General features: G+C 45.0%; 2 protein-coding genes across 2 annotated transcripts; one reads left to right on the top strand and one right to left on the bottom strand.

The window, feature by feature from the left end:
* Window positions 1-530: 530 nt before the first annotated feature.
* On the top strand, window positions 531-16,506 carry LOC125883742 (mucin-2-like). The gene is made up of 5 exons (XM_049568253.1): window positions 531-745; window positions 4,510-5,354; window positions 6,495-6,656; window positions 7,308-7,512; window positions 7,854-16,506. The coding sequence occupies exons 2-5, from the start codon at window positions 5,210-5,212 to the stop codon at window positions 9,889-9,891; spliced, it is 2,550 nt and encodes an 849-aa protein (XP_049424210.1). The 5' UTR covers window positions 531-745; window positions 4,510-5,209; the 3' UTR covers window positions 9,892-16,506.
* A 542-nt stretch (window positions 16,507-17,048) lies between these two features.
* LOC125883749 (steroid 17-alpha-hydroxylase/17,20 lyase-like) lies at window positions 17,049-21,604 on the bottom strand. Its single transcript, XM_049568273.1, is given in 10 exon segments — window positions 17,049-17,314; window positions 17,414-17,517; window positions 17,997-18,166; window positions 18,450-18,665; window positions 18,885-18,971; window positions 19,912-20,141; window positions 20,334-20,472; window positions 20,648-20,768; window positions 21,241-21,506; window positions 21,509-21,604. Coding segments are annotated over 10 exon segments (1,680 nt in total). The 5' UTR covers window positions 21,590-21,604.
* Window positions 21,605-24,829: the final 3,225 nt, after the last annotated feature.

Here is a 24,829-nt window from a genome sequence, read left to right on the forward strand (position 1 = left end):
GTAGAGCTAATTTTAATTACCATGTATATATATATATATATATATATATATATATATATATATACACACAAATAGAATTATCATAGATTAATCTATTTATTAATATGTGTGTATATATATATATTTAGATATACATATTAATAAATAGATTAATCTATGATAATTCTATTTGTATTTTCTATTAATAATGTAAATCTGCAAAGTAACTAAAATAATAAAATTTAAAAAAAATACATTTAGTTGTGTAAAAAGTTAATTATTTGCTTCTAAACGCAGGTAACTGAAATATTAATATCAATAATAATAATAATAATAATAATATCCCCAATAATAATCCCTTTTTTAAATTTAATTTATTTTCTCTTTTTTTGTAGCATCAGTCTAAATGCAGTACTTTAACTTCATACCTGTAAATGTGCATTTGTGTCAGACTTTCGTCTGTGACAATAATAAACTCTTGAGTTTTCAGGTCTGAGCGGCTTTTATTTTGAAATCAACACAGGCGACAGGGCGGAAGTGTGTGGTCTCGCGACGCGCGGGCTTGACGAGCCGCTCGCGCTGATGGCGGCGGGGCTGGCGGAGGGTCGCACCGAGGAGGGAGAGCGAGGAGGCGGGGAACCGGAGAAGCAGAGAGAGGAGGCCCCGGCGGTACCGTGCACCGACACACTCCCACTAATCACACCGACAACAGCAGCAGCGAGGCCCGCAGGCTGACGGAGAGGAGGACGGACGGATGGATGGAGCGGTACGGTTGTTTTTGTTTATTAGCTGTCGGTGCTGGGGGGGGGGGGGGGGGGCTGTCTGCGGGCTGAATATACACACTGCATTTATAAATACACACACACACACACACACACACACACACACACACACACACAGTGTGTATTGAGTCATGTTAACGTGCTGTGACTCGGTCCCTGAATGTTACACAGACTGTGACACTGACCGGATGTTGCTGTCACATTCACACACATCTGTGGCCTCTGTGTCAGTTACTGGGTATGATGGGGTGTCACACTCTGGGCCCAGCCTGACCAGAGGGCCCCATCAAGGAGCCCCACAGCACACATCACCTGCCTTTATCAGTCTAACAATCAATTGATTAATTAATTGATTTAAAACACAGCTGAGTTCTGTGAGGCAGGAAATATATTTAATTTAACATGCAGTGATCAGTGTGTGTGTGTGTGTGTGTGTGTGTGTGTGTGTGTGTGTGTGTGTGAGACGCTGTCATGGACTGATCTCGTCTGGCCCCCTTAAAGGGCCCCTGACCTTCGTTTTCGCGGACTTTATTCTCATAAATTAAATTTTAAACACGATTGGAGACGATTTCTTAATTTATAGGTGATTTAGTTTGATGTAAAGGAGTCAGCTGTGTGAGTGGCAGAATATATTTAGGCTGCAAACGACCGCAGCAGGTTTAAGTGAATTTCAACTCTTTTTTTCCTTTTGCATCATAACTTTAATATATTTGGGTTTTTCTGTTTTTATTTTTGCACAATAAATTTCATTTCTTTCATTGTTTTCCTTTGGTTTTGTTTTTTCATGATTTAAAACACTCACTGTTGTCTTCTGTCAGGCAAAAATATTTCTCCAATGTACTTTTAACCACAGGGCTTAAAGGTCTGCAAACATGTTTTTGACACATTTTTTTAAACATCAATTAAATGTGACTGTTTTTTTTTATTTTTTCAACTCTTAATTTGATGTAAATCTGTTTTGAATCCTGTTACGTTGCTTTTTGAAGCCATAGATTTAATTTCACTGTGTCTTACTGATGTAAAACAGTCAGAAAATATTATTAAAAAAAATGAATATCACACAGTGGCCTCTTCATCTGCCATATTTCTGCTCCTCTGCATTCTGCTTGCATTGTTGTGTTTCTCAGTGTTGTCCGTCTGGTACCCCCCTGAAGGGGCCCTTGACCTTTAGTCCTGTAAATTCATTTTTAAAAATACTATGGGAGAATTTTTAAAAAAGTTAAAAACAACTTATTTTGATGTAAATGTGTCAGATATTTGATTTTCTTTAGAGTCAGCGCTGTTGTCACATCACATGACCCTTCAGTGATAGTTTGAGTGTGTCGTGGTGTCCGAGGGCCGAACATGTTTAATTTTGTATTTAATTAATTCCATATAAACGAGTCAGTCGTATAAACTGCAGGACATATTTGAAGTAGTTTGTTTTCCTGTTCAGTCTCGTAGAAATCTTAACCAGTAGCACAGACCAGTAACAGCAGACTGGGTGTGGTGGTCAGGATGTGGGTGTTTTATAAAGACTCTGCAGCAGCACCTGAGACTGGGAGACAAATCTGTCTCCTGTCAGTCTGCAGAGGCTCCACACTGTCACTGTGATGTAGATATTAAACTGATGTTAAAGAAGGAAACAGAATCAACTGTCTGCTGAGAAACGTGTGTGATAAACACTGAGATAATGTTGGAGGCATATATAAAGTCACAAGTTATACGGACATTTTAAAGTGATATTAATAGTAGTGCAGTATTTTCAGCTCGTTATCAGATCTGTACAGAGATACAACAGAGATATAACTCACCTGTGAACTCGTGTTTCATCAGGACGATTGTTGTTTTAATATATTTGTATATATATTTAAATTAAGTTATTATTAAGTGTGTTTGTGTTGCATTCACTGACAGTCATATTTACCACACTGTAGTGGCTGTCACCTCATAGCAGTTCCTCCAGTGTGCAGCACTGCAGCATGCAGGCAGAACTTGGCCCGGTAAGAAACTCTTTACAGACGACCAGCGCTTCCTGCAGCAGTGTGTGTGTGTGTGTGTGTGTGTGTGTGTGTGTGTGTGTGTGTGTGTGTGTGGAGTTGTAAAGCCTTGGGAGCGAGGACATTTCTGCAGGGTTAAACTCAGTCCTTCTTTTAGACTCAGCATTCAGAGCTGATAAGACTCAGCCGAAGGTCTGAGGTTCAGGGTTCCTGTGAGGACACCGACTCTGCAGGGCCAAAACAAAACTACAGATGGACTGATGTTGTTGTTTATTTTGTTTCTGTTGTTATTTGTGCCAGGGAAACAAAGAAAGTTTAATTATATAAACATTTCCTCTCTGATATCTATTTTATGTTTCTGTGAAAACACATTTCTCTTCAAACAGCTGATTTATTCAAGTTTCTCACTAAAAAAACTACATTTTACAAGGTTACATTTGAACACATCATGAGAACATTATAATTTACCTTCCACCAAAACTAGTTTTTACTGGATAGCGCCTGAAGGCATCATGATGTAACTCAATGCTGTTAGTTCTCTTAGCTCCTAGTGCTAACGGCTAACGTTAACAAGCTCTCGAGGAGAACGATAGGCCGCAAACCCGGCGTGATGGTAATGAGTTTACTGTCCTTTCATCCTGGCGGCATCCTGGCAGAGAGCTATGTCCATACCAAACACGTTTTCTGTTGTTGCCAGGACGACAGGACGCTGTCAGTTCTGTTGACTCTTCATTTTACTGCACTGTTCACCAGCCGAATCTGAGTCTGGTGGGAGACAGACGGACAGCTCGTTGCTTTAACATGTAAAAACATAGCGCTCACTGTCCATCTTCACTGTTTAGCTATCGTTAGCATTGGCTACTCTGCTCTGTGCATCAGCAGGGTCTGGTGGGAGCTAGCTAGTGGCGCTGCTTCTTCCCACCCCAACAGCGTTGCTATGGAAGCATTGTGCCCATCCTCCGGTCTCCACCCAGGTTGCCATGGTGAGCTAATGGCTCAGTTTGAGTCACAAAGCCCCTGTAGCATCGTTTACTTTGTTATCACTGTTAGCTTTGTCAGCACTGTTCAACATGGCTAGTGGTGCTAACATAGCTAACAATGCTAAAGAGGTTTGTGGCTCAAAATGAAGCATTTGGGCAACATGGGGTGAGACTGGAGGGTGGGCAGTGGGTGCTGTTTCCATATGTTAACAGTTAGCCGACTGTCAGCAGAGCCAATGGAGAATAAAGTAAAAGGCAAAACATTAAAATGTCTCCACCTTTAAATGGACAGAGATCTGAAATGTGGCGCTAAAGCTCAGTGACTAAAAGGAAAGGCCTCTTGTATTTCACTATATTTTGCTTAAAATGCTGCAGTAGAGCAACTGATCACAGAGGGACTTGAGGATCTGTTTTACAAGAATATTATGGGTGTTCTGTAATCATCGATGGTCACTGATATTTTTCTGGACAGGAAAACAAATGCAGTAGTTGTGGGAATGTGAGTATCGCTCTGAGATGGACTTGTGACCTTCTTTAAGGTGAGAGTCCTGGGAATGCAGCGTGTAAGTGATGGTCCTCAAAAGTATGGTAAAACAAACGTGTGTGTGTGTGTGTGTGCCGTGGAGAGAGGGAGCATTGTGTCGTCTTGTGGTTTGAGGCGACACAGTGATGAATATCAAACAGGGCTGTAGTAGTGTGTGACGTTCTGTCGTGTCGTTGATCAATAAACTATTGTGTCTCTTCTCTCTCTCTCTCTCTCTCTCTCTCTCTCTCTCTCTCTCTCTGCAGTTCAGGACCTCCTATTGGCCGTCATCCCGTCTCGCTCCACCGGCCCGTACTCTACTACAGCTGCAGTACTCGTAGTGTTTCACAGTCAGCACTCTTACAGTAACATTTGCTAGCAGAGGTGCAGTGAAACATCAGAGAGGTGACCTGTGAAGCAGCGTGGGGGGCGGGGGTGGGGCTCTGCCAACCTTCCCACAGCAGCTTTGAACACACCTCCAGTTGTGTATCAATGCATTTTGGTGCTAACGGACTGGGCACGACTTCCTTAGCTCGTTAGCTTGAGTTTAGCGGGGGCTTCTCGAGCATGATGCTTCAGATTCTGGGCCCCTGACTCCTCCACGTGGTCTCCAGGTGATGAGCTCAATAGTTTGTTGTGAGAAAAATGAAACTGCTCCACTAGCAGCTGCTTCAACGTGAAATTCTCTCAGCTGCAGCACAAACACAACGAGTGTTTCACCTGCTCTGAAAATGTAGATTAGCTTCATTTTGAAGCTACTTGCAGTTAGCAGCTAACAGCTAGCGCAGCCGTTCGATCCGAAGCAAACAGAGATAAAATTCAGTTTGAAAATAAACGACCTAAAAATGTAGTTGGACTCCGACCTGGTTTACGTGTTTGGCAAGCTAACGGCTTGTTAGCTGCTAGCGGCTAGTGGCGAGCAGGTAGCGGTGGCGCGGAGCTAGGTCCGGGCAAAGCAGGGGTGCGATGGAGTACCACTCCGGTGGCAGCCTGCCCCTGCTGGGGAGACCACGGTACTGCCCCGGGGCCAATGCTAACGGAGGATACCTGTGTGAGACGGGACACTGCTGCGGAGAGACCGGCTGCTGCACCTACTACTACGAACTCTGGTGTAAGTTGTACTGGACTGTTTCCTGTTGGCATGGTTACCGAGAGCTCTGACTGGCATCTGGGACGTTTGTCTGGGATGTGTTATAGTTTTATCTCACGCAATATGCAGCATGATTTAATCTTGCTTTTACTGTGGTGATTTTAATTCTTATGCTAGAACAGGAGTCGGCAACCTTCACTATGAAAGTCGCAGAGGAAAAGTGTACGTTTCTACAAACCACAAATCCATGGGCATGTTTCATACATATCATATCAGTGGTACAGAATATGAGTTGACTTTGTCACCTGAGGGTGGGGGGATGATGGTTGACGCAACCCCTAGCTGAGACATCTGCCAAGCTACAGACTGCTGAGACCAACAGGCAGTTGTGATTTAGTGAGTCCGGCTGCTTTTTAGACACCAAATGTAGGTGTTTCATAGCGACTCATCGAGTATTTTTAGCCAAAACACGATCTTGTCCGAACTATAATCAAGTGGTATTCATGCCTAAACTTATCCGCACGTTAACATTAGCGTAAAGTTTCAACATATCCGCTATGTAATAACATGTAGATATAACGTGTCCATGGTTTGCAGAAACGTACAACTTTTTATCTTGCAACCAACCCTTTGTTAGGCCACACCCCTTTTGGATGGTCCGTCAAGCTGTCGGAACGAGCACTCCCTGAAGAATTATTATAAAATTTTAAAAAAAATTTTTTAGAGAGATTGAAGAGTCTACAACATGTCAGGATGTCAGACTGACGCGGCAAAGATCAAGATTCGGGCCGTGAATTTTGTCGATTCTGAATCTGATTCCAATTCTGCTTATTGATTATGGTTGTAACTGATTCTGAGTTTTGAATCTAATATGGTTAAAAAAAGGTGAAATGTAGGGATGGATATCAAAAAGACTTTATTGAAACGAATGCCATTCTCAATTCTGCTAAGTCCAATTCTTTATCGATTCCTTATTGATTCTGAACACAGTCTACATTGTATAACCAGGGTAGTAAAAAGACACGGACCATTTCCTCCTCTCGCTGCTTTAATCTGGAATCTGAAAGACATTTGAAGACTAAACTGGACCCACAGGTGTTTCCAGACTGAGGGTCTGGAGTGGTTGTTTGTGTCGTAGTAACGCTGTAATATTGTACTCAGGGTTCTGGCTGCTGTGGACCGTCCTCATCCTGTTCAGCTGCTGCTGTGCGTACCGACACCGCCGAGCCAAACTGAGGGTTCAGCAGCAGCAGAGGCAGCGAGAGATCAGCCTGCTGGCCTACCATGGAGCCAACTCCTACCCGTCCTCCATGCTGGACCTCAGTAAGACAACCGACCGTCTGCTTTTACATTCAACTCTCAACACAAAGACATAAAGACGCCTCTTGTTTTGTGTTTTGTCCTTTTGTGACGAAATGCTTTTGTAATCTGTCGCCGTGACAACTTAGTGGAAATTTACAGCTCGGACGCCAGTGGAGTTTTCCTTCTGTTTATTCTGATTATGTCCTGCAAGAGCTCTCCTTCAGTGCACTGTTGCATCAGTACATATAACACAAGCAGCTGTTGTGTCAGCCGGCGGCAACATACAGCTCAGCCTCAGTCGTAAAGGGAAACTCCCCTAAATATTTAAATCATGTGGGAAATGAAGGGCAGTAAATCAAGTTATGTAGAACAAAAAACTGGGACCTTTGTCAAAAACCTTTGTCTTACACCATGTTTATCCAAAATCTCCTGTCACCCCCCCCCCCCCCACTGACTGTTCTCATTTACAACGAGTTTCAACTCGTTGTTTATTTGTCCAGTCACAACTTTGGTATTGTGGTTCAGCCACTGTCCTCTACCTGCTCAGGTACGCTGTACTCTACCTGATATGATGTTGTTTTCACAGCTTGTTTCCACCGCCCCCTACTGGCCAAAAACATCAGTTATTACAGGTATGAAAGAACCTGTTTGTCTAACCTCTTCTGTTATTAGGTTTCCTGGCGTCGCTGAAGCTGCCGTCCTACGAGGAGGTGGCGGCTCAACCCTCCACCCCTCCTCCACCGTACAGCTCCGTGTTCACCACCCCACGTTACCCGCAGCCCCCGCGTACCGCCGACCCCCACCTGCTCACGCAGCACGACCCGCTGTTGCACCGGCCGCTCAGTGATGGTCCCTCCTCCCTCAGCTCCGACAACAGGTGACAATGCTGCTGATGCTAATGTGGGTAGCCATGGTGGGGCCACTGCAAGTACTGCTAACACCACAGGGAGAGAAGCAGTAGTACTCAACATTTGGAAAATAACGTTAGCAGCTCAGAAAACAGTGGTGACATTCCTAGGAATGCTGTAACGCTATTGGGAATATTTAAAATAAAATATTGATTAGAACTCTACTACTGCTGATTAGGAAGCTTAAAATGTCGATATTGTTTTGGGTGTAGAATGAGACGCACCACACACTCGGTGCAAAGCAAGAAGAAATTGTTTTCTCATGTTTTCATAAATCTAGATGAATAATAAATGTGCGTCTTTCCTGTAGCTCCAGTTGTTCCTGCGACTCCTGCTGCCCCTCCTCTCCATGTAGCTCCTCCTTATCGGCACCTGTCACATATGAGACTGACACAAGCCACGCCACCACGCCCAGTGAGGCCGCACCCCTCACTCTTGATGTCACTATGGAGACCATCACTGCAGCGGCAACCTGTTTGGAGGTAAATGAGAGACGATTTGTTTCTGAGAGGATGGTTGCCTCAGCGGCGGTTGACATCGGTGATGAAGATGCTGCCAGAGCAGAGGAAACTGTTGCCACGGACTCATCGGTTCCCAACCAGGCTGTTACTGTTGTGGTTGTTACCAGGGCGGCCTCCCCTCAGCCTCTGCCTTCTCCCGGCTCAGAGGTGGCTCTTCCTGTTGCAACTACATCTCCCATAAAGCAACACCTTGACCTGGCACCGTGTACCCCAATAGTCAGCACAGGTAGCCCGAGTACACTCCCTAGTCCGAGTGTTGTTGACACCACACTTCCTTCCATCCAAGTAATGAGCACCGAGGGTCCTGAAACTACCCCTAACCCCAAAACCACCTCAGTGTCAGGCCCCTCTACCCCAACAGCTAGCACTTCTGACCGCCCGACAGCCACCCAGACCCTCAAAACCCTCGACCTACCAAGAACTTTTGAAACAGTCAGTGTTCCAAGTAGCCCAACCTCGGTACCAACCCCAGATGTTGGAAGAACTTTGGTCCCGATAACAGGCTCTTCTAGTCTCCCAACTCCAGACCCAAATTCTAGCCTTGTGCCGATCTTGGCACCTTCAGACTTTATCCAAGCACCAGCCCCAGTATCTTCAAGTCTTTCCCAAGCTCCAGCCATAGTACCTACAAATTCTACCCAAGTTCCAGAGCCAGTATCCACAGACCTTAGCCCCTTTCCAGACCCAGTACTTACAAACCTTACCCAAGCTGCAGACCCATTACCCTCAACCCTTACCCTTGTGCCAAACCTAAAACCCACAATCACTGTAGTGCCAGAGTGTGAAACGAATCCAGTTCTTAAACCTGCACATTCAAACCTTGCCCTTGCTACAGATGCACTTACATCAGACCATTGTCAGATTCAAAAAGTGTCACCTGGGTCAGGTCTAGCCCTGATTCCTCCCAGCCCAGGGAACCCAGGGTCTGTTGCTGTTCTTGTAGCTTGTCTCGATCCAGCCACAGCACCAGCCGATCCCGTTCCTTCTCTGATCCAGTCTCAATCACCAGAGTCAGATCTCATCAGTCCATTACCATCAAATGTCCAGGCTGGTTCGGGTACTGGATCAGGTCCACTGTCCACTCCTGCCCCAGTGCTCACTTTGCCAACACCTGCATCCTCCCCGTCCTCCTGCCCAGCCATAACCATAGACCCTGAATCTTCTTTCACTCCCTCCCTCCCTGCAGCCCTCTCCCCATCCTCGCCTCAGTCCCTTCCTTCACCTCCTTCCCTCCCAACTCCTCCAGTCCTGTCTTCTACTTCCCTCCCAGCTCCAGCTTTACTACTGGACCCCCTCACTGCTCTGCACCAGTCCAACAAAGGGGGATCTTCTTCTGGCCACGCCTCCTCTCTCTCCCCCTCCCCTCGTGCTACTCAGTCCCCTCCGAAACAGACTCTCTTCTCACCCTGCGTGGACATCTTTGAACCAGGACCTCCCAGCTGGGAGGATGGTGATGAGGAACAGGAGGATGAGGACAATGATGATGATGATGATGAGGACATGGGAGCCGATGAGAGCCAGTATAGACATCGGCGACTTACTGGTGACTCCGGCATCGAGGTGTGCAGGTGTCGGGTGGAGGAGGAAGATGAGGAAGAGGAGGAGAAAGACGAGGAGGGGGAAAAGAAGGAGGGTGGCAGGAGAGGAGGAGGATCGGAGAGGGATAAAAAAGGAGGTGGAAACACTGATCTCCATGACAGCGTAGACTGCCCCGCCAGAGGTCAGATAACCACAGGTGAAGGACTCATATTGTGTAACTCCACCTCCACCGCTACGCCAACGTCTGAGGACAGTGGTGACGTCGTTATCGTCATGGAGACAGTGTGATTGACAGAAGTGGTCGGATCATACCATCCGTCATCCAGACACGGGATGAAGTTCTGATGGCATCCACCCTTGAGATTGTTTTTGAGATTGTTCTGTAACCGGGGAGGTTTTGACGATTGTGATTAGGAATCAGTTGCGTCACATTAATAAACGTCGCTTGTTCAGCATCTGTTTGTCAGACCAGCATAGGTGTCGCATGTTAGGAAGAGATTCAACAGGAAGCATTAGCTCATTTCAACAAAGGGTCTTCAACTGTGATTTGGAATTTTACTCAAATGTGGTTCAGAAGTTTCTGCATGGAGAGGCGTTCACTCCGATCGCATCCAGAGCTATAAAAACTTAACAAGTACAGAACTGGTGTTAGCAGTTTGTAAAGTGTCAGGATTAGGACGCCTGATTTCCATTTTGATCCCAACAAACGTTTTACAGTTTACACAAATAAGTTAGCGATCCACCCTCAAGTAACTTTGGAGAGATGTTTGTGAAGCAGTGACTATGAACCGAGAGCTAGCTGAAGCAACTTGTTGTGTTGTGTCTGTACAACTGTTCAGTTGTGTCCTCAGTCAGAGTGAACAGTCTAACAAGGTTGATTTATCTGTTGACATTTACGTGACACAGTCAACGGTCTCATCTTTTGCTCAAATTAGTTGGTGCTAAGGTACAGCCAGTCAAAGAAACCTCGTTGTGCTTCTCTACAAAACTCATTGCCTGTCCTCAAAGATACACACGAATGTGTAAATTCACTTCTGTCTTCATGAAAGACTGCCAGCGTTAGTTTAGAGGTGGACTCCACCAATTTCACACATATTTCTGATCCGACACCTGTGTTACCAACAGGTGCATTTACCCGGCACGAAGGGTCTCATAAAAGATGCTGTTTAAGTGGCGTTATAAGAGGTGCGAGATCCAGTGTACTTGTACTTGTACGAGTTTGACCCATACTATAAACTAAAACCTTGGCCTTCATGTGACTTCATTATTGTTTAAATGGGTGTCCCACAAATTTTTTGTGCACTGAAAAAACTTAAAAACTGCATTGTTTACGTAGAGAAATTGAGATTTCATTTCGAGAGTGGTCAAGACAACATCTGCGGGACACCACTGGATGACCTGTACACTTTATATCTTCAGTGTATCCTGCAGCGTGGGACTCGCACTTGTCTGGTGTTGACCTCGACTTGATCTCAACCCTTCAAAACTTGGTCTTGTCTCGGTCTCGATACACTCTGGTCTTGGTCATGACTTGGTCTTGCTAAAGGTTGTCTTGACTACAATGCTGCAACTAGCTATCAGGCCTATTTAGCCAAGTGTTAGATGTTAACATCAACACGCTAATGCTAGCTTCTGCCTGCTACTGTATGTTGAATATTCCTGAAAGATTTTAATAACTGCACAGTGGTGGTTAGCTGAACAGATGCTATGGCTAGCTAACACTTTCTACTTTCTTAACACAAAATCAATGAGGACTTGATTAGCTCTTGATCAAAGTAGACAATAATTGCCCATTCAGTTATTCACTGTTCAATTCTGTTTAAAAATACACAAATGCAGCTAGCATCATCTTTATAAAGAGATATCTGCGTATGTACGCAGAATCTGTCGACAACGTGGCAAGATTTTAGTATCAGAAGCGTTCTGGTTTCAGTTTGTAGTCCGAGTAGAATTGACCAAACACATTTGAGCGACAAGTAAAAAGTCTTTGTGGAGAGGCATTTGCCGAAATGCAATTAGTTATCGTCTGATAGCTGATTAGCTTTTGCTAGCTTTAAAAAACAAAATGCATCTGCACTCATATGCAGGTATCGGTTTACAGAGATCACCTGAAACGATTAGTGCACAGAAGAAAAGTATTGGCTCAGATATCTGCTCACTACACCGGATCTCCTGAAATATTTCTGTTGCCCTCAGACTCTTGTCGTTATCAGACCAATATCTGACGGGTTGTGAGATTGAGATATCCAAAAAGCTAATGTGGCGTTTATGTCATACAGGAATATCGACAGTTATCCAATACTGATTTAGAGCTCACATCAGCATCTGAGCTGTGGTTACAACTGGGAGTGCCAGACATCGTTAAAGGTAATTAAATAATAATTTAAGAGATGTAATGTTGCATGTTCACCCAGGCTAATTTTTAACCCCCATGCAACCAGTTCTTAAATTATAAAACCATCTTGATTGGTCCAATGACGTTAATGCTCATGAGTTGGAAACATGAGAATCTTTCCCTTTGCTACGTTCTGTCGCCGGAGCGTGCATAATGCTGCTGACAGAAATGACATTTTCTTTCTTACGTCCGTCACCAGCAAGAAAAGAAGTACTTTAAATAGTTGAACATTTAGGAGAGGACACCTCGCTTGTCTTGGGTGATGACGGAGGTTTGGAAACGTGCCGGGGACAAACTGGCTGTTTTGGACTGTAAGAGTGACTGATGTGGGCGGGTGATTCACTCTGACTGACAGAGGGAAGACTGATTCATTCATGAGAGGGGACGTTTGAAGTCTGTCAGGAGAGCGGAATTAGGTGGGTAGTCTCTGAGATGGGAGAGACGGTTTCTCAGATCTGATCCTGTATGGAGGGCTTCAGGGTTGATGGATCAGTTGGTTTTCTGTGCGTCAGACTTTCGGCAGAGAAAAGCTTTTGCATAACAGGGAATAAACAATGGGCACTTTTAGACAGAAACAAAGCGCCAAACAAAGAGACGGCAGCACGTCATCGTTCCCGTCTTTGTCTCTTTCCCTGAATTTGAGGTCAGATACAACAATTCGTTGTGGACAGCACACAATCTAGGTTCAGTCTTAACTCTGAAATATTCCCTTCACTTTGTGCATCTCTCCTTTCATAGTCACATTCAGAACCAGTAATTCTACTGGTTAATGAATTGATCGATTAATAGACTACGTTTACAAAATTCACCCAACACCTTGAGCTGTTTTAGGGCCTTAAAGTGACAGTAACATCAATCCTATCAAAGAATTGAACAACAAGTAATTCAGGATTTATTTTCAGGCCATTGTTCCAACATATTCATTTTTCGTACACCGTCAGAAAGACGGACGTGTCGATATTGATATTTTGTGACAGAAAGAGTATATTTTGTCAATGATAGCGCTACTAACGTGTGTGTAGTACATGCTGGTGTGTTTGAAGTCACCTTAGAATATGTAATTAGTGAAGAGCAATATTTTTCATCAGCAAGTGTCTGTGTATAAATAGAAAGAGTGCAGTGACATCAGATTGTACCGCAACGTGGGAATGTCTGTTCTCGTCTTTGAAAGTAAAGACACAGGCAATATAATCTGTGTTCCCTGTGTAACTACGGCAACCGCCGCGGTCACCTGAAGATTGTGCGAGTCATGGGTATCATTGACTCAACCCCCTCTGATGTAAAGATGTATGAGTCTGGTTGAATGATCCCTAAAGCCTGTGTCCATGCTGCATTACAACACAGACTTCACCACCCATTTGTTGCAAAGGATGATGGGTATCATTTTGCTGACAGAGCTGCCCGTAGCATGGACAGAGCTATGCCATGAAGAGGGCGTGGCTTGACTACAATGATGGCAGCAGAGTGGACAGTTTCCATGTCAAACTCTGATTGGTTGGATGTTTTCCGTAAGTCTTGGTCGTCAGTTTGGAAACCAGCATGCACAAGATGGGATTCACTCATGGATGGATAAAAAAGGAAAATTGTTTTTTAAACCTTTTGTGGCAAAATTCACTGGTACAGGAAGGAGCAGATGTGGAGTTCGGACAGCTCAAGCAGATTCCATGATGGCATCCGTGATTCGTCTCAGACTGAGATCGAAAAGACACCTTGTCCAATTGAACCCAGGCCAGATCTGCGCCTGTGGACTGAGGTGTAAGAGTTCGTAGAGGCTCGAAGGACCTCCTCGAGAAAGCTCAAGGGTGATACCGAGCTGTTGATGTTGTGGTTGATGGTGTTTTTTGTTTACCTGAACTAATAAGGTTATATATCTCCATGGTTACAGAGTGCCATTTCTACTTGACAACTGTTACTACTTAGCATTAGATAGAGCTGTTATCGCTCTGTGTGGGTGTGGACTTTCGACCGGAGTGACTGGGAAATGTTGTCTTAAATCTGTCTGTTGTAGCTCGGGTTTCCGAAGGCTCTAACATCGGCCTCGTAAAAGGAGACACAGCTGGTTTCGGTGCGACGCCTTCTAATTTATTTAGGATTTTATCCAAATGTCCTCACAGTACCAGGAGTGTTGACACTGACTGTGTTTACATGCACAACATACTCCAGATTTTGCCCTCATTCCAAAAAAGACAGTATTCCTACTGACCTGTTCACACGGCTAATGAAAATAAATATTCCACTTATATTCGTGTTTACATGCAGCCAATCACAGCCCTGCCTGCTTACGTTTACATTCAGCTAATCTGAAACAGAAAATACATTTTTACGGAAACATAATGCCGAACACATTACAGCTTCTGTTACTGCAAAAATGTTGATACTCGGTGTATCAGCAAAATGTTCAGTGACAATGCATTTCACTTGTTTTCTGCCATAATAGGCAACTTGCAGTAGCTCTAACCTATAACTGAAATCACGCTCTTTTCCTACTAAAACCAAAGTGCTTTTGTTGCGTAAACCGAAGACAGGTGTTTGGACGCAAAGTCGAAGTTCTAGTGTCAAAGTCCTGCACTTTGTCCACCCACCATCCTCCCCAACCACCTCGGTTTGAAGCCTCAAGGGTAACATGAAGAAAGTGTTTCGTTACCTAAAAGACATGTCTCTGAACAAGCATTAACTCTGTTGCCACAACAACATAAATGCGAAAGCAGCTCAGCAACATACAAGGGTAATTTCTAGGAGACAGGATTGCCGATCAATGTGCCCTTTGTTGCATCAAGGTTTCCTTTTATTTCTTCAAAGTTCTCCGCTGACAGTGAACCTGTTGATATCAAAGTCTTTCATAATGTTTAAAAGTAGGTGGTTTCTTCTTTTCCCCGTATCAGATCCAGAATATTGTCATATTGGAATAATAGTAGAATAAACAAGTAAACGTAGTCACTGTCTGGAAGAGTTGACACAGACTGAACGATCGGCACCTGGGCGTTGTTTTTTTAAATCACTTCGACAGTCAAACCAGACGGACGAAGGTTTTGTGATCAGAGACCAAATCAGTGGGTTTAAGAATTGGTTGGAATTATCTACAGAATTACCAGCGCCAATATTTAACGCACTTCTACCGGCTGAATGGAAGAAGGTCCCATTTCTTCTCTAGAGGAATCATGGGAAATGTAGTCAGCACTGACTGAAGTAGAAGTAGACATGGAGGCAGGGTTGACGGATCGTCAGAGCTCCTGAAATCACAGACTGTGAAGCAGGAGAGATTCCCAACATCTGTTAGTTTCCATGTAGCTCCATGGGTGCAGCAAGGCACTGCCAGGGTTGGGGGTTAAATTCCTGAAGATCCTGACACTCATGATCTCAACACTGCAGGTGCTGTGAGGTGTTTAGGGGTAACATGTTCAGTGAAACAACCACAGAAAAACATCGGCCACTGCCAACGGTGAATGTCATCTTATTTGCCAGCAGGCCGACGGCAGTCAACAAGGCAAATATCGGCCGATGCAGAACGCCCGATAAATTGTCGCGAATGATTTCCCTGTACACGAGGCTGTCGTCAGAGCTGCCCGAACATTTGGAAACCTTGTCTTACTTTTTTTGTTGAGAAATCTGTCGAGTCAAACCAGAGCAAAGTTTTCATCAAACGATGGTGGACAAAATATCCTAAAGTAGTCCTCTCTGACAGAAGAGTTTCACACTGACTGGATTCACATTAACATGTCAGATTGACGAGTTCAGTATTGTCTAAAAGCTACAATTGGCTCCTTCTTCCTTCAACCACCTTCTTGAAAAGGTTGGTGTTGCAAACTACGGTAGAAACCCGAGACCCATATTCCATGTGTGTGTATACATGTTCAAGGAATGCTCCTAAAAACCAAGTAATATCCAACATATCCCATGTTTTCACTGGAGAATGCTACATTCTGATTAAGACCTAACATGAAACAGCCAAACACAATCTGCAGTTTCCACGATCTGTATCAAATGCATTTTATTGAGATCCCCTACGATGAGCGATACCCTCCGATACTGGCACGTTCGTCTGCGCTGGGGCACCAGTCCTGACTGAAATGTGAACCCAGTCAAAGTTTTAGACAACTCTGGATTTCGGCCTCATTAAATGTTCACCATTTTGGGCCATTGATCAACTTTCACTTGTTTCATGAGGAGACTGGAAGCAGCTTCACCCGTGGTGTTTGACGAAATGATTTAATTTACTAAAACGTCCGTGTGTTCCTTCGATTGTAGGAGCCTCCGTCTAAAGAACGTTTTTACCTTGCTCTCTTCTCTCCTTCCTGTTTGCATGAGGTTTCTGTCAGAGGAGTCGAAGGAAGCAGAGAAGAGATGAGTCTTTGAAACCCCTTAATATTATGATGATAACAATGCTAATTATTAGTGATACTAAATTAATAGTGAGTGTGTATGTGTGGGTGTATGTGTGTGTGTGACCTAACTAAACCAGCCTGTTCTAAAAGTGTGTGAAGATATACTGAATAAAACTGTCGAATCTACCACGTGTCTGTCTCTGTTCTTGCAGCGAAGCCACAGTCGGCTAATGACACGAAACACCGTCAGCGTTCTGGAGACGAATCATTTATTGATTAAGAATGCTCATGATGTCAGATTACCTCTGTCACACTCGAGCTCTCTGTCACAACAGTCACGTTTTATTTCATGTTCATTTCTAGAAAATCAGAAGCCCATTAGGAGAAAAGCCACTTTTTTTAAGACACATAAAAGCTTCTCAATTCACAGCGGGGTATTTAATGACGTATTTTATGTCGTAGAACAAAACCTGAAAGTCTCTTCAGCTTGTTTTAACCACAGACCTTATTTCACACATCAAACCAAAAACCAGGAAGTGCTAACATGCTAACATGCTAACTCATTTCTGGGCCTTAGGACTCACTCCTGCAGCTGTACAGATGAAGTTTGTCGTTTCGTCTGTTCCTTTCACATAATTTGCTCAGGATGATTAATTTAATGTGAACTTTAAATTTTTTTTTAGTGAAACAACACAATTTTTAGTTTTACCACAATCACCACCTCCCCTTCATTTTGCCCCGCCCTCCCACCCCGCCCTCGGAGTGACAACGACCTTATAAGGTAACGGCTGCAGGACCACACCCAGCCGCCCCTGCAGGTTGGGCGGGGGAGCCCCGTCCGGCAGCTTGAAGCTCATTCGCTGCAGCAGAGAGGACAAGAAGAGGAAGAGCTCCAGCCTGGCCAACGATTCGCCGACGCAGACTCGAGGCCCCGCCCCGAACGGCAGGAAGCAGGAGGGTGCGACCCGCTGGCCCTGGTCGTCAAGGAAACGATCTGGAGAGGAGGGGAGACAGGGAGGTGGTGTGTTCAGGTGCTCTCTTGTATTTTTTGACGAGGTGGTTGGTTTGTTTGTGTGTTTGTTTGTGTGTTTACCTGGGTTGAAGAGGTCGGGTTTGTCCCAGTGTTCGGGGTCGTGGTGAATCGACCACATGTTGACCAAAACTCGAGTCCCACGCCTGACAGAGTGACCTCCGATACTACGAGACAGACAAACAGTGTGGATGATCATTTTCATCATCAGTAAATCTGTCGGTTATTTACAGTGATGGAATCCATCTAAATACATTTAATCGAAATATTTTTCTCCTTAAGTTTTCTCCTTAAGTATGACACTTACATAATAAACATTTAAAATCAAGCGAGTGACGTAATTTGTGAACACAACAGTTGTGTTTTTCATTTATCATAATAAACTCTAAACTAAATCTTAAGGAGAATATTTAAGGGTGTTTTGTGCAACTGATTTTATTTTGAGAAAACCTTAACTCGGACTTTAAGGTAAATCTTAACTTAAGGTGTTTTGTGCTTTTACTTGACTTGAGTCACAGATTGACCACGTCAGTGAGTAGAAAAACGTGGGACAGACACACACACACACACACACACACACACACACACACACACACACACACACACAGAGTTTTCGTCATTATATAGTAGGATTTTTGAGGCGCACCTGCTGTCCGTCATGGCGGTGTGAGGGATCAGCACGGGGCTGACCGGTCGGATCCTCATGCCCTCGTTGATGACACAGTCCAGGTACGGCAGCCGGCCGCGGTCCGACATGCACACCGCTCGCTCGCTGCCCACGTGTTCATCCAGCTCCTTCTGCACGCGCTCCTGGACCTGGAGGGGGCGGGGCAAAGAGGCCACGACGACTGTTTATAATCAAGACCAACAAACAACAGTGCACTGACGGTGGCGGAGGAGGAAGTCTTCAGATCTCTTACTCAAAGAATGACTTAAGTATTTTTTTAAGTGACGCTGGAGTCACGGACCGAGCACTGCTATGTGATGACTTCAGAGTGACACAGGTTTGTATATTCAGTAAGACTGTAACTTTGAAGCTGGTGACCCAGGACGTGACCTCTGACCTCAGTGACAGCAGTGTGAATACAACCTGTCTGACCTCAGGGTGGTGCAGCAGGTACGCCAGGATCCACAGCAGCGTCGTGGACGTCGTCTCCACTCCGGCTCCAAACGCCTCGGCTGCTGTCATCAGGACGTGGTCGTCACTTATCCTCTCCTCCTCGGACCCAGCCGACCTTTGACCCTGCCTGCTGTCCATCTTTCCCTTTAACAAGGCGTCCAGGAGGTCGCGGGGGTCACCGTCACTCAGAGACGCCTGCAGGATGTGATGTCACACAGATTGTCTTATTGTCTTTGGTTGTCTGATCTGATTTCAGTCATTATTTAAGTGTGCAGACGTGTCCCCTCACTCAGAGACGTCCTCTGGACAAACAGGGTCCAAAACATTCTGTTCTTTTTAATAAATCAGTGTCTGTGAGGACATTTTACGTCCCTCTGAGTTTATTCACAGTCCTTCTGTCTGTGAGTTTGTTACCTTGTGTTCCTCCAGTTTCTGGGACAGCAGTCTGTCTCTGACGCTGATGCAGTCCTTCAGCTTACTGAGACACTTGTTAGGGAAGACCTGAGGGACAGAGACACACTGTGATCTTTTATAAACTGAGGACATTTTAGGAGAGTGAGGACTGTTAGAGACAGTGAGGACAGTTTGGAAAGTGAGGACATTTTCAATTAAAGTGAGGACAGTTTTGAGAAAGAGGACAATCTTAGATAGAGAGGACGTTTTGGAAAGTGAGGACATTTTATAGAGTGAGGACATTTTGGAGAGTGAGGACATTTTCAATTAAAATGAGAACATTTTAAGACAGTGAGGACAGTTTGGAGAGTGAGGACATTTTAAGACAGTGAGGACAGTTTGGAGAGTGAGGACATTTTGGAGAAAGAGGAAACCTTAGAAAGAGAGGACATTTTGGAAAGTGGGGACATTTTATACAGTGAGGACATTTTCAATTAAAATGAGGACAGTTTTGAGAAAGAGGACAATCTTAGAAAGAGAGGACGTTTTGGAAAGTGAGGACATTTTATAGAGTGAGGACATTTTGGAGAGTGAGGACATTTTCAATTAAAATGAGAACATTTTAAGACAGTGAGGACAGTTTGGAGAGTGAGGACATTTTAAGACAGTGAGGACAGTTTGGAGAGTGAGGACATTTTGGAGAAAGAGGACAACCTTAGAAAGAGAGGACGTTTTGGAAAGTGGGGACATTTTATACAGTGAGGACATTTTGGAGAGTGAGGACATTTTAAGACAGTGAGGACATTTTGGAGAGTGAGGACATTTTGGAGAAAAAGGACAATCTTAGAAAGAGAGGACGTTTTGGAAAGAGGACATTTTATACAGTGAGGACAGTTTGGAGAGTGAGGACATTTTCAATTAAAGTGAGGACATTTTTGGGGTTGAGGACAATCTTAGACAGTGAGGACATTTTAGACAGTGAGGACATTTCTTATGGACCAGAGTGGACTGTTAAAGGTTTGAGTTTTCAGGGTCAGAGTTGACGCACCTTCATCCAGGGGTAAATGTCCACCAGTCCTCCTCTGGCGATCGTCTGCACGATGCCGTCGTTGTATCGGATCACTTCCTGCAGCTCGGCGTCGCCATGGCGATAGGTGGCGCTGAACACCAGCGTGCAAACCACGTTGGTGACGGCCCTGGTCACCGCGGGAGACGGGTCGAAGCCTTGCCGTCCACCAGACAACAGCTCGGCACACAGACTGTCCACAGAGGACAGAACTGGAGAGACGTGGAGGACAGACGATGGAGACATCGAGTCAGTCACTTAATCAATATTTTTACTTCCTGTCTTTATAATAAAATCAGAATTTAAAAAGTGTTATGTTTGTTGTTATTTGTTGCGGCGAGTGTGACGTGTCAGGATGTTGATCTGTCAACAACAGGAAACTGGTGGATCAGTAAACACAGTACCGATGTCCTGCAGACGACTCGTCCCTTCTCCGAACAGAGTGAAGGAGTTGTGGACGAGGCGGCGGTGGAACTTCCAGAGAGGAGTGTAGTCTGAGAAGGCGATGTCTTTGCCTCCGCGGGTCAACAGGTCGGTGGTCACCTGCAGTCAGAGGGTCACCGTGACAACCATCGTGTCTCAGTTTGTTTCATTCAAACAATAAATCACAGCTTTAAATTCAGGATCTGATTCACTCTTAGTGAAGACGTCGCCATCTTTAGAAGGCGGACGCAAAATGGTGTCGTATATTTAGCAGAACTGTCTCTGTGTGTCTCACCATGCTCGGCCGTCCGGCGAAGTCTCGTCCTCTCTGCAGCAGGACCTCTTTGGCGTGTCGATGGTCGTTGACGACCACAGTGTAGTGAGGACCCAGGTAGAGAGCGAACAGAGACCCGTACCTCAAACACACAACAAGTAAACACAGTGACTCGTCCTGCTCAGCGTCAACGTGTCCAACTTTGTAATGTCCAGTCAGTCCTATCTGTTCACCCAGGGCCCACTGCACCAGGAGGAACCCAGGGCCCACTGCACCAGGAGGAACCCAGGGCCCTCTGCACCAGGAGGAACCCAGGGCCCTCTGCACCAGGAGGAACCTTAACAAGTCTTTGCAAACATTAACTATTCACACTAACTTGTTCTTACAAACAATAACGGTTCTTTCTAAATGTAATAACTAAACATTGATGATTTCTTCAACACTGACTCGAAACATTAACTAGTTCTTGAAAACATAAAGGAGTTTTTACGAACGTTAAAGGAACAATAAAAACTGGTCAAATAGGTTCTTCCAAACACATCCACGTGTTCTTCAGGAGCTTCCAGTGTCTCACCTGTCCTCCAGGAAGATTAAAGGACGCTCAGAGTTCTTACCTGCGGGCCAGTCGGCTGAAGAGGAGGTGCGGAGGGAGGCCTCCTCCCAGCCAGGGGAGGCTGCCCAGGACGGGGAGCGTCGGCAGGCAGGGGATGGAGCCCCGAGCTGGAGGACGAGAGGACGGAGGATTGGTTTGGTAGACGCTCAAGAAAAAGACAACCGCAGCAACAATGAAGAAGACGAGGAGGAAGGAGGGAGGGAGGGACAGAGGGGAGATGAAGGGAGGAAGAGAGGAGAGGAGACGAGTGAACATGGCTGTGATGGAGGAGAATGAGGAGGGAGGCTGAGGAGTCCTGCTTTTAAACTCTGTCGCACACACAGAGCGACCTCAAAGAGGTCAGGGGTCATCAGCGTGTGTGTGTGTGTGTGTGTCCTCACCCTGACCATGTGTGTGTGTTTTTCTTTTGGTCAGCCTTGATGTTATCAGGTTGCACATCTCTGGTTGCCATGGCGACCTTAAAGGAGAGATGTCAGCTCATCTGAGTTTAGAAACTGTATCAACATTTAGGGCGGAGCTTCTTTAAGAGGTTCCCAACCTCGGGGTCGGCCCCTCCAGAGGGCCCCAGGTAAACCTGAGGGGCCATCACATTAACGAGAGAGAAGAAAAAGAAGAGGAAGAAGAAGAAGTTCTGAAACGCAAATCTGTTTTCACTGTTTAGATTTGTCTCCAGTTTTGATGTTGAGTGAAACATTGACAGATACTGAAACACGTCAACACGTCGTCCACACACAATGTCACTTTAAGACGACAGGTTTGAAACAAAGACAAACATCTGGAGGTGTGGAGTTCGAGAGACGTGAGTCCTCTGCTGCAGGATAACACACCACACTCCACCACACGACTGTCAGAGGGAGAGGTGCACAGTGGGTAATGTAGGCAACAGGTTTAGACCAGGAAAAGAAGACGATATCTCTGGTTCTGCTGCATCGATTTGGATCCTTTGTCTTTCTGCGTGTCCACCATGAGTCCTCAGGTGTTGCAGGATGAACAGGTGTAATAGTCCTTTAACACCTGAGCGGCTGGCTGACTGCTCTATGTGACGGATTCATAAAGTGTGAGTCAGTGGCTGCAGATGACAGAAGCTGAAGGCCGAAGAGTTTCTGACGCCACGACGCTCTGAGCACATCGATGCAGCTCCATCACACAGTGTGTGTGTGTGTGTGTGTGTTATTTCTAACAGGTGGAGGGAACAGAAGGTGGCACGGTGCCATGGCAACAGTCTCTCTTCCCTCGCCCCCACACATACTTCCATCATCTCTGCTTCTACATATAGTCCCAGCAGAGGGGCTTCTTCACGTCCATCACGGCTCAAACGACGGCCTGATCGGTCACATGGTTATTTCTGTCAGTCTGGGCACACACACAAATGTCAGCAGCTTCTGAGCATGGAGACTCGTGAAGAGCAGAGTCCTGACAGATGAATCTACAGCAGCTGAAGTATTAATAAACAAGTGTTTAGAGCTGCAGTTCCTCTGTTCGGCCACTAGATGCTCCTAAAGAGCTCTGACTGTGCTCAACAGGAAAACATCTCATTTCTCTGCATTAAAGGCTGCTGTGCAAAGAACTCCTCATTTTATTCTTTGATTAGTTTCTTCTGATGAGGCTTTACATCTGCATCTTTAAATTATAATTAATTATTAACTTTAAAAAGGTGTTCAAGCATCAGTCTGCTCTCACACTGAAACATCTCGACATCTGGTGGAGGAACTGCTGAGATGTGGTTCATCATTCATGCTCCCTCAGGATGAATTATATTAACTCTGATGATCCTCTGAGTTTTCATAGAGCGCCATCATGAGGTCAATATTTTAAATGTGCAACACTACACACTAAAGTAAGATGATTTAGTGAGCCATCACCGTCTTCCAGTGACGTTTGAACCACCGAGCGCGGGTGTTTTTAGCGATGAGTCACAGTGTTTTCTGTGGCATTTGTGACGTCTAATGTGGCTGTTTTTTTAGCAACCAATGGTCACGTTTCCAGCAGCGTTTGTGCCATTAAACATGACTGTTTTTAGCTATCCGTGCTTGTGAGTCCAGCTGTGTTTGTGCCACCAAATGTTGGCCTTTTAGTGACTGGTGGCCACATTCCAGTGGTGTCTGTGCAACTGAACGTGAGTGGTCGTGATTCCAGCAGCATTTGTACAACCAGTGTGGGTGTTTATTAGTGACCGCTGACCGCATCTCCAGCGACATTTGTGCCACTGAATGTTGGTGTTTTTCAGCAACCACTGGCCACATTGCCAGTGGTGTTTGTGTCACTAAACATTAGTGTTTATTACCGACTTTGTGTTGCCTAATGTGGCTGTTTTTTTTAGCAACCAATCGCCACGTTTCCAGCAGCGTTTGTGCCACTGAACATGGATGTTTATTAGTGGCTGCTGACCACATCTCCAGCAACATTTGTGCCACTGAAGGTGGGTGTTTTTTAGTGAACACATTTCTCGCAGCTTTTGTGCCACCAAACCAAACGTCTGGCCACATTGCCAGGGGCGTTTGTGCCACCAAACATTAGTGTTTATTAGCGACCAATGGCTGCGTTTCCAACAGCTTCTGTCTCGCCTAATGTGGCTGTTTTTTTTTGCAATTTGTCACTTCCTTTCCAGCAGCGTTTGTGCCACCCAGCATGAGTTTCTCTAAGCAAGCCATCACAGCTCTTCCAGCAACATTTGTGATGCCTGATATTGGTGGTTTATTAAGCATCTTATAGTTGCTTTTTCAGCAGCGTCTGTGCTACCAAACGTGGGGATTTTTTACGCCCAGACATGATTTTTTCCTAACAATAACCACAACCCTAAACTGAACCACACGTTCGGTTTAGGCAATGCATCTGCGACTTCATACGGTACAGATGGAACATATCTGTGGTTTACAGAAACGCACAATACCAACATTATCTCTGGGGATTGGTTTGCATCAGAAAGCTTCAGACAACTGAAGGCATTACATTGCTCGCGTCAAAACTAGACTGATTAAAACAATGTTTTACCATCCCTGAATACAGGAGCTGCTGATCTTTACTCAACTCATTCTCACAACATGATAAATACACGGCCCTACGTGTCACATTATGATGCTTGTGGTGCCCCTCCAGTGTCAGTTTTTGACGTTCAGGGACGTCGTGTCAGTTTACATTCGTTACATGCTTGTGTCTTTTCAAAACACACTTCTGTCTTCACAGGAATTGTACGGTTTCTGCTTGTTAAAGGAATTCAGTCTGTATCAAGATTAACTCAGGATGTTGGTAAAACACCTGATTTGTAGGTTTTCTTGCTTCAGTTTAGGCAACAAAAGCACGTGGTGAGGTTTATTAAAATACATCATGGATTGGCTTAAAATATGTATGTTTGTAAAGTAATGTGACATATGTCGTGATATATGTCACTCGATGTATAACGCTACACAGACGAACACACTATGTTGTTATTGAAATAACTAGGACACAGACAGCAGGCTACCAGGTGAAAGTTCTGTGCTCGTCTGACACAGGCCAATGAACTGCGACGGACTGTTGCTACAGACAATATGGACGCTCCTAGTTTGGAGTATGGAGACAGGAAAATTAATACAGCTTTACAAGTCAAATCA

Source organism: Epinephelus fuscoguttatus, linkage group LG23 (assembly GCF_011397635.1).
Source record: "Epinephelus fuscoguttatus linkage group LG23, E.fuscoguttatus.final_Chr_v1".
Lineage (NCBI taxonomy): Eukaryota > Metazoa > Chordata > Actinopteri > Perciformes > Serranidae > Epinephelus > Epinephelus fuscoguttatus.

Bases quoted from the DNA above. Each gene is read 5' to 3' on its own strand.
- LOC125883742 (XM_049568253.1), top strand. From the start codon at position 5,210: ATGGAGTACCACTCCGGTGGCAGCCTGCCCCTGCTGGGGAGACCACGG. The intron at 5,355-6,494 runs GTAAGTTGTACT...TATTGTACTCAG, and splicing joins CTACTACTACGAACTCTGGT to GGTTCTGGCTGCTGTGGACC. The intron at 6,657-7,307 runs GTAAGACAACCG...TTCTGTTATTAG, and splicing joins GTCCTCCATGCTGGACCTCA to GTTTCCTGGCGTCGCTGAAG.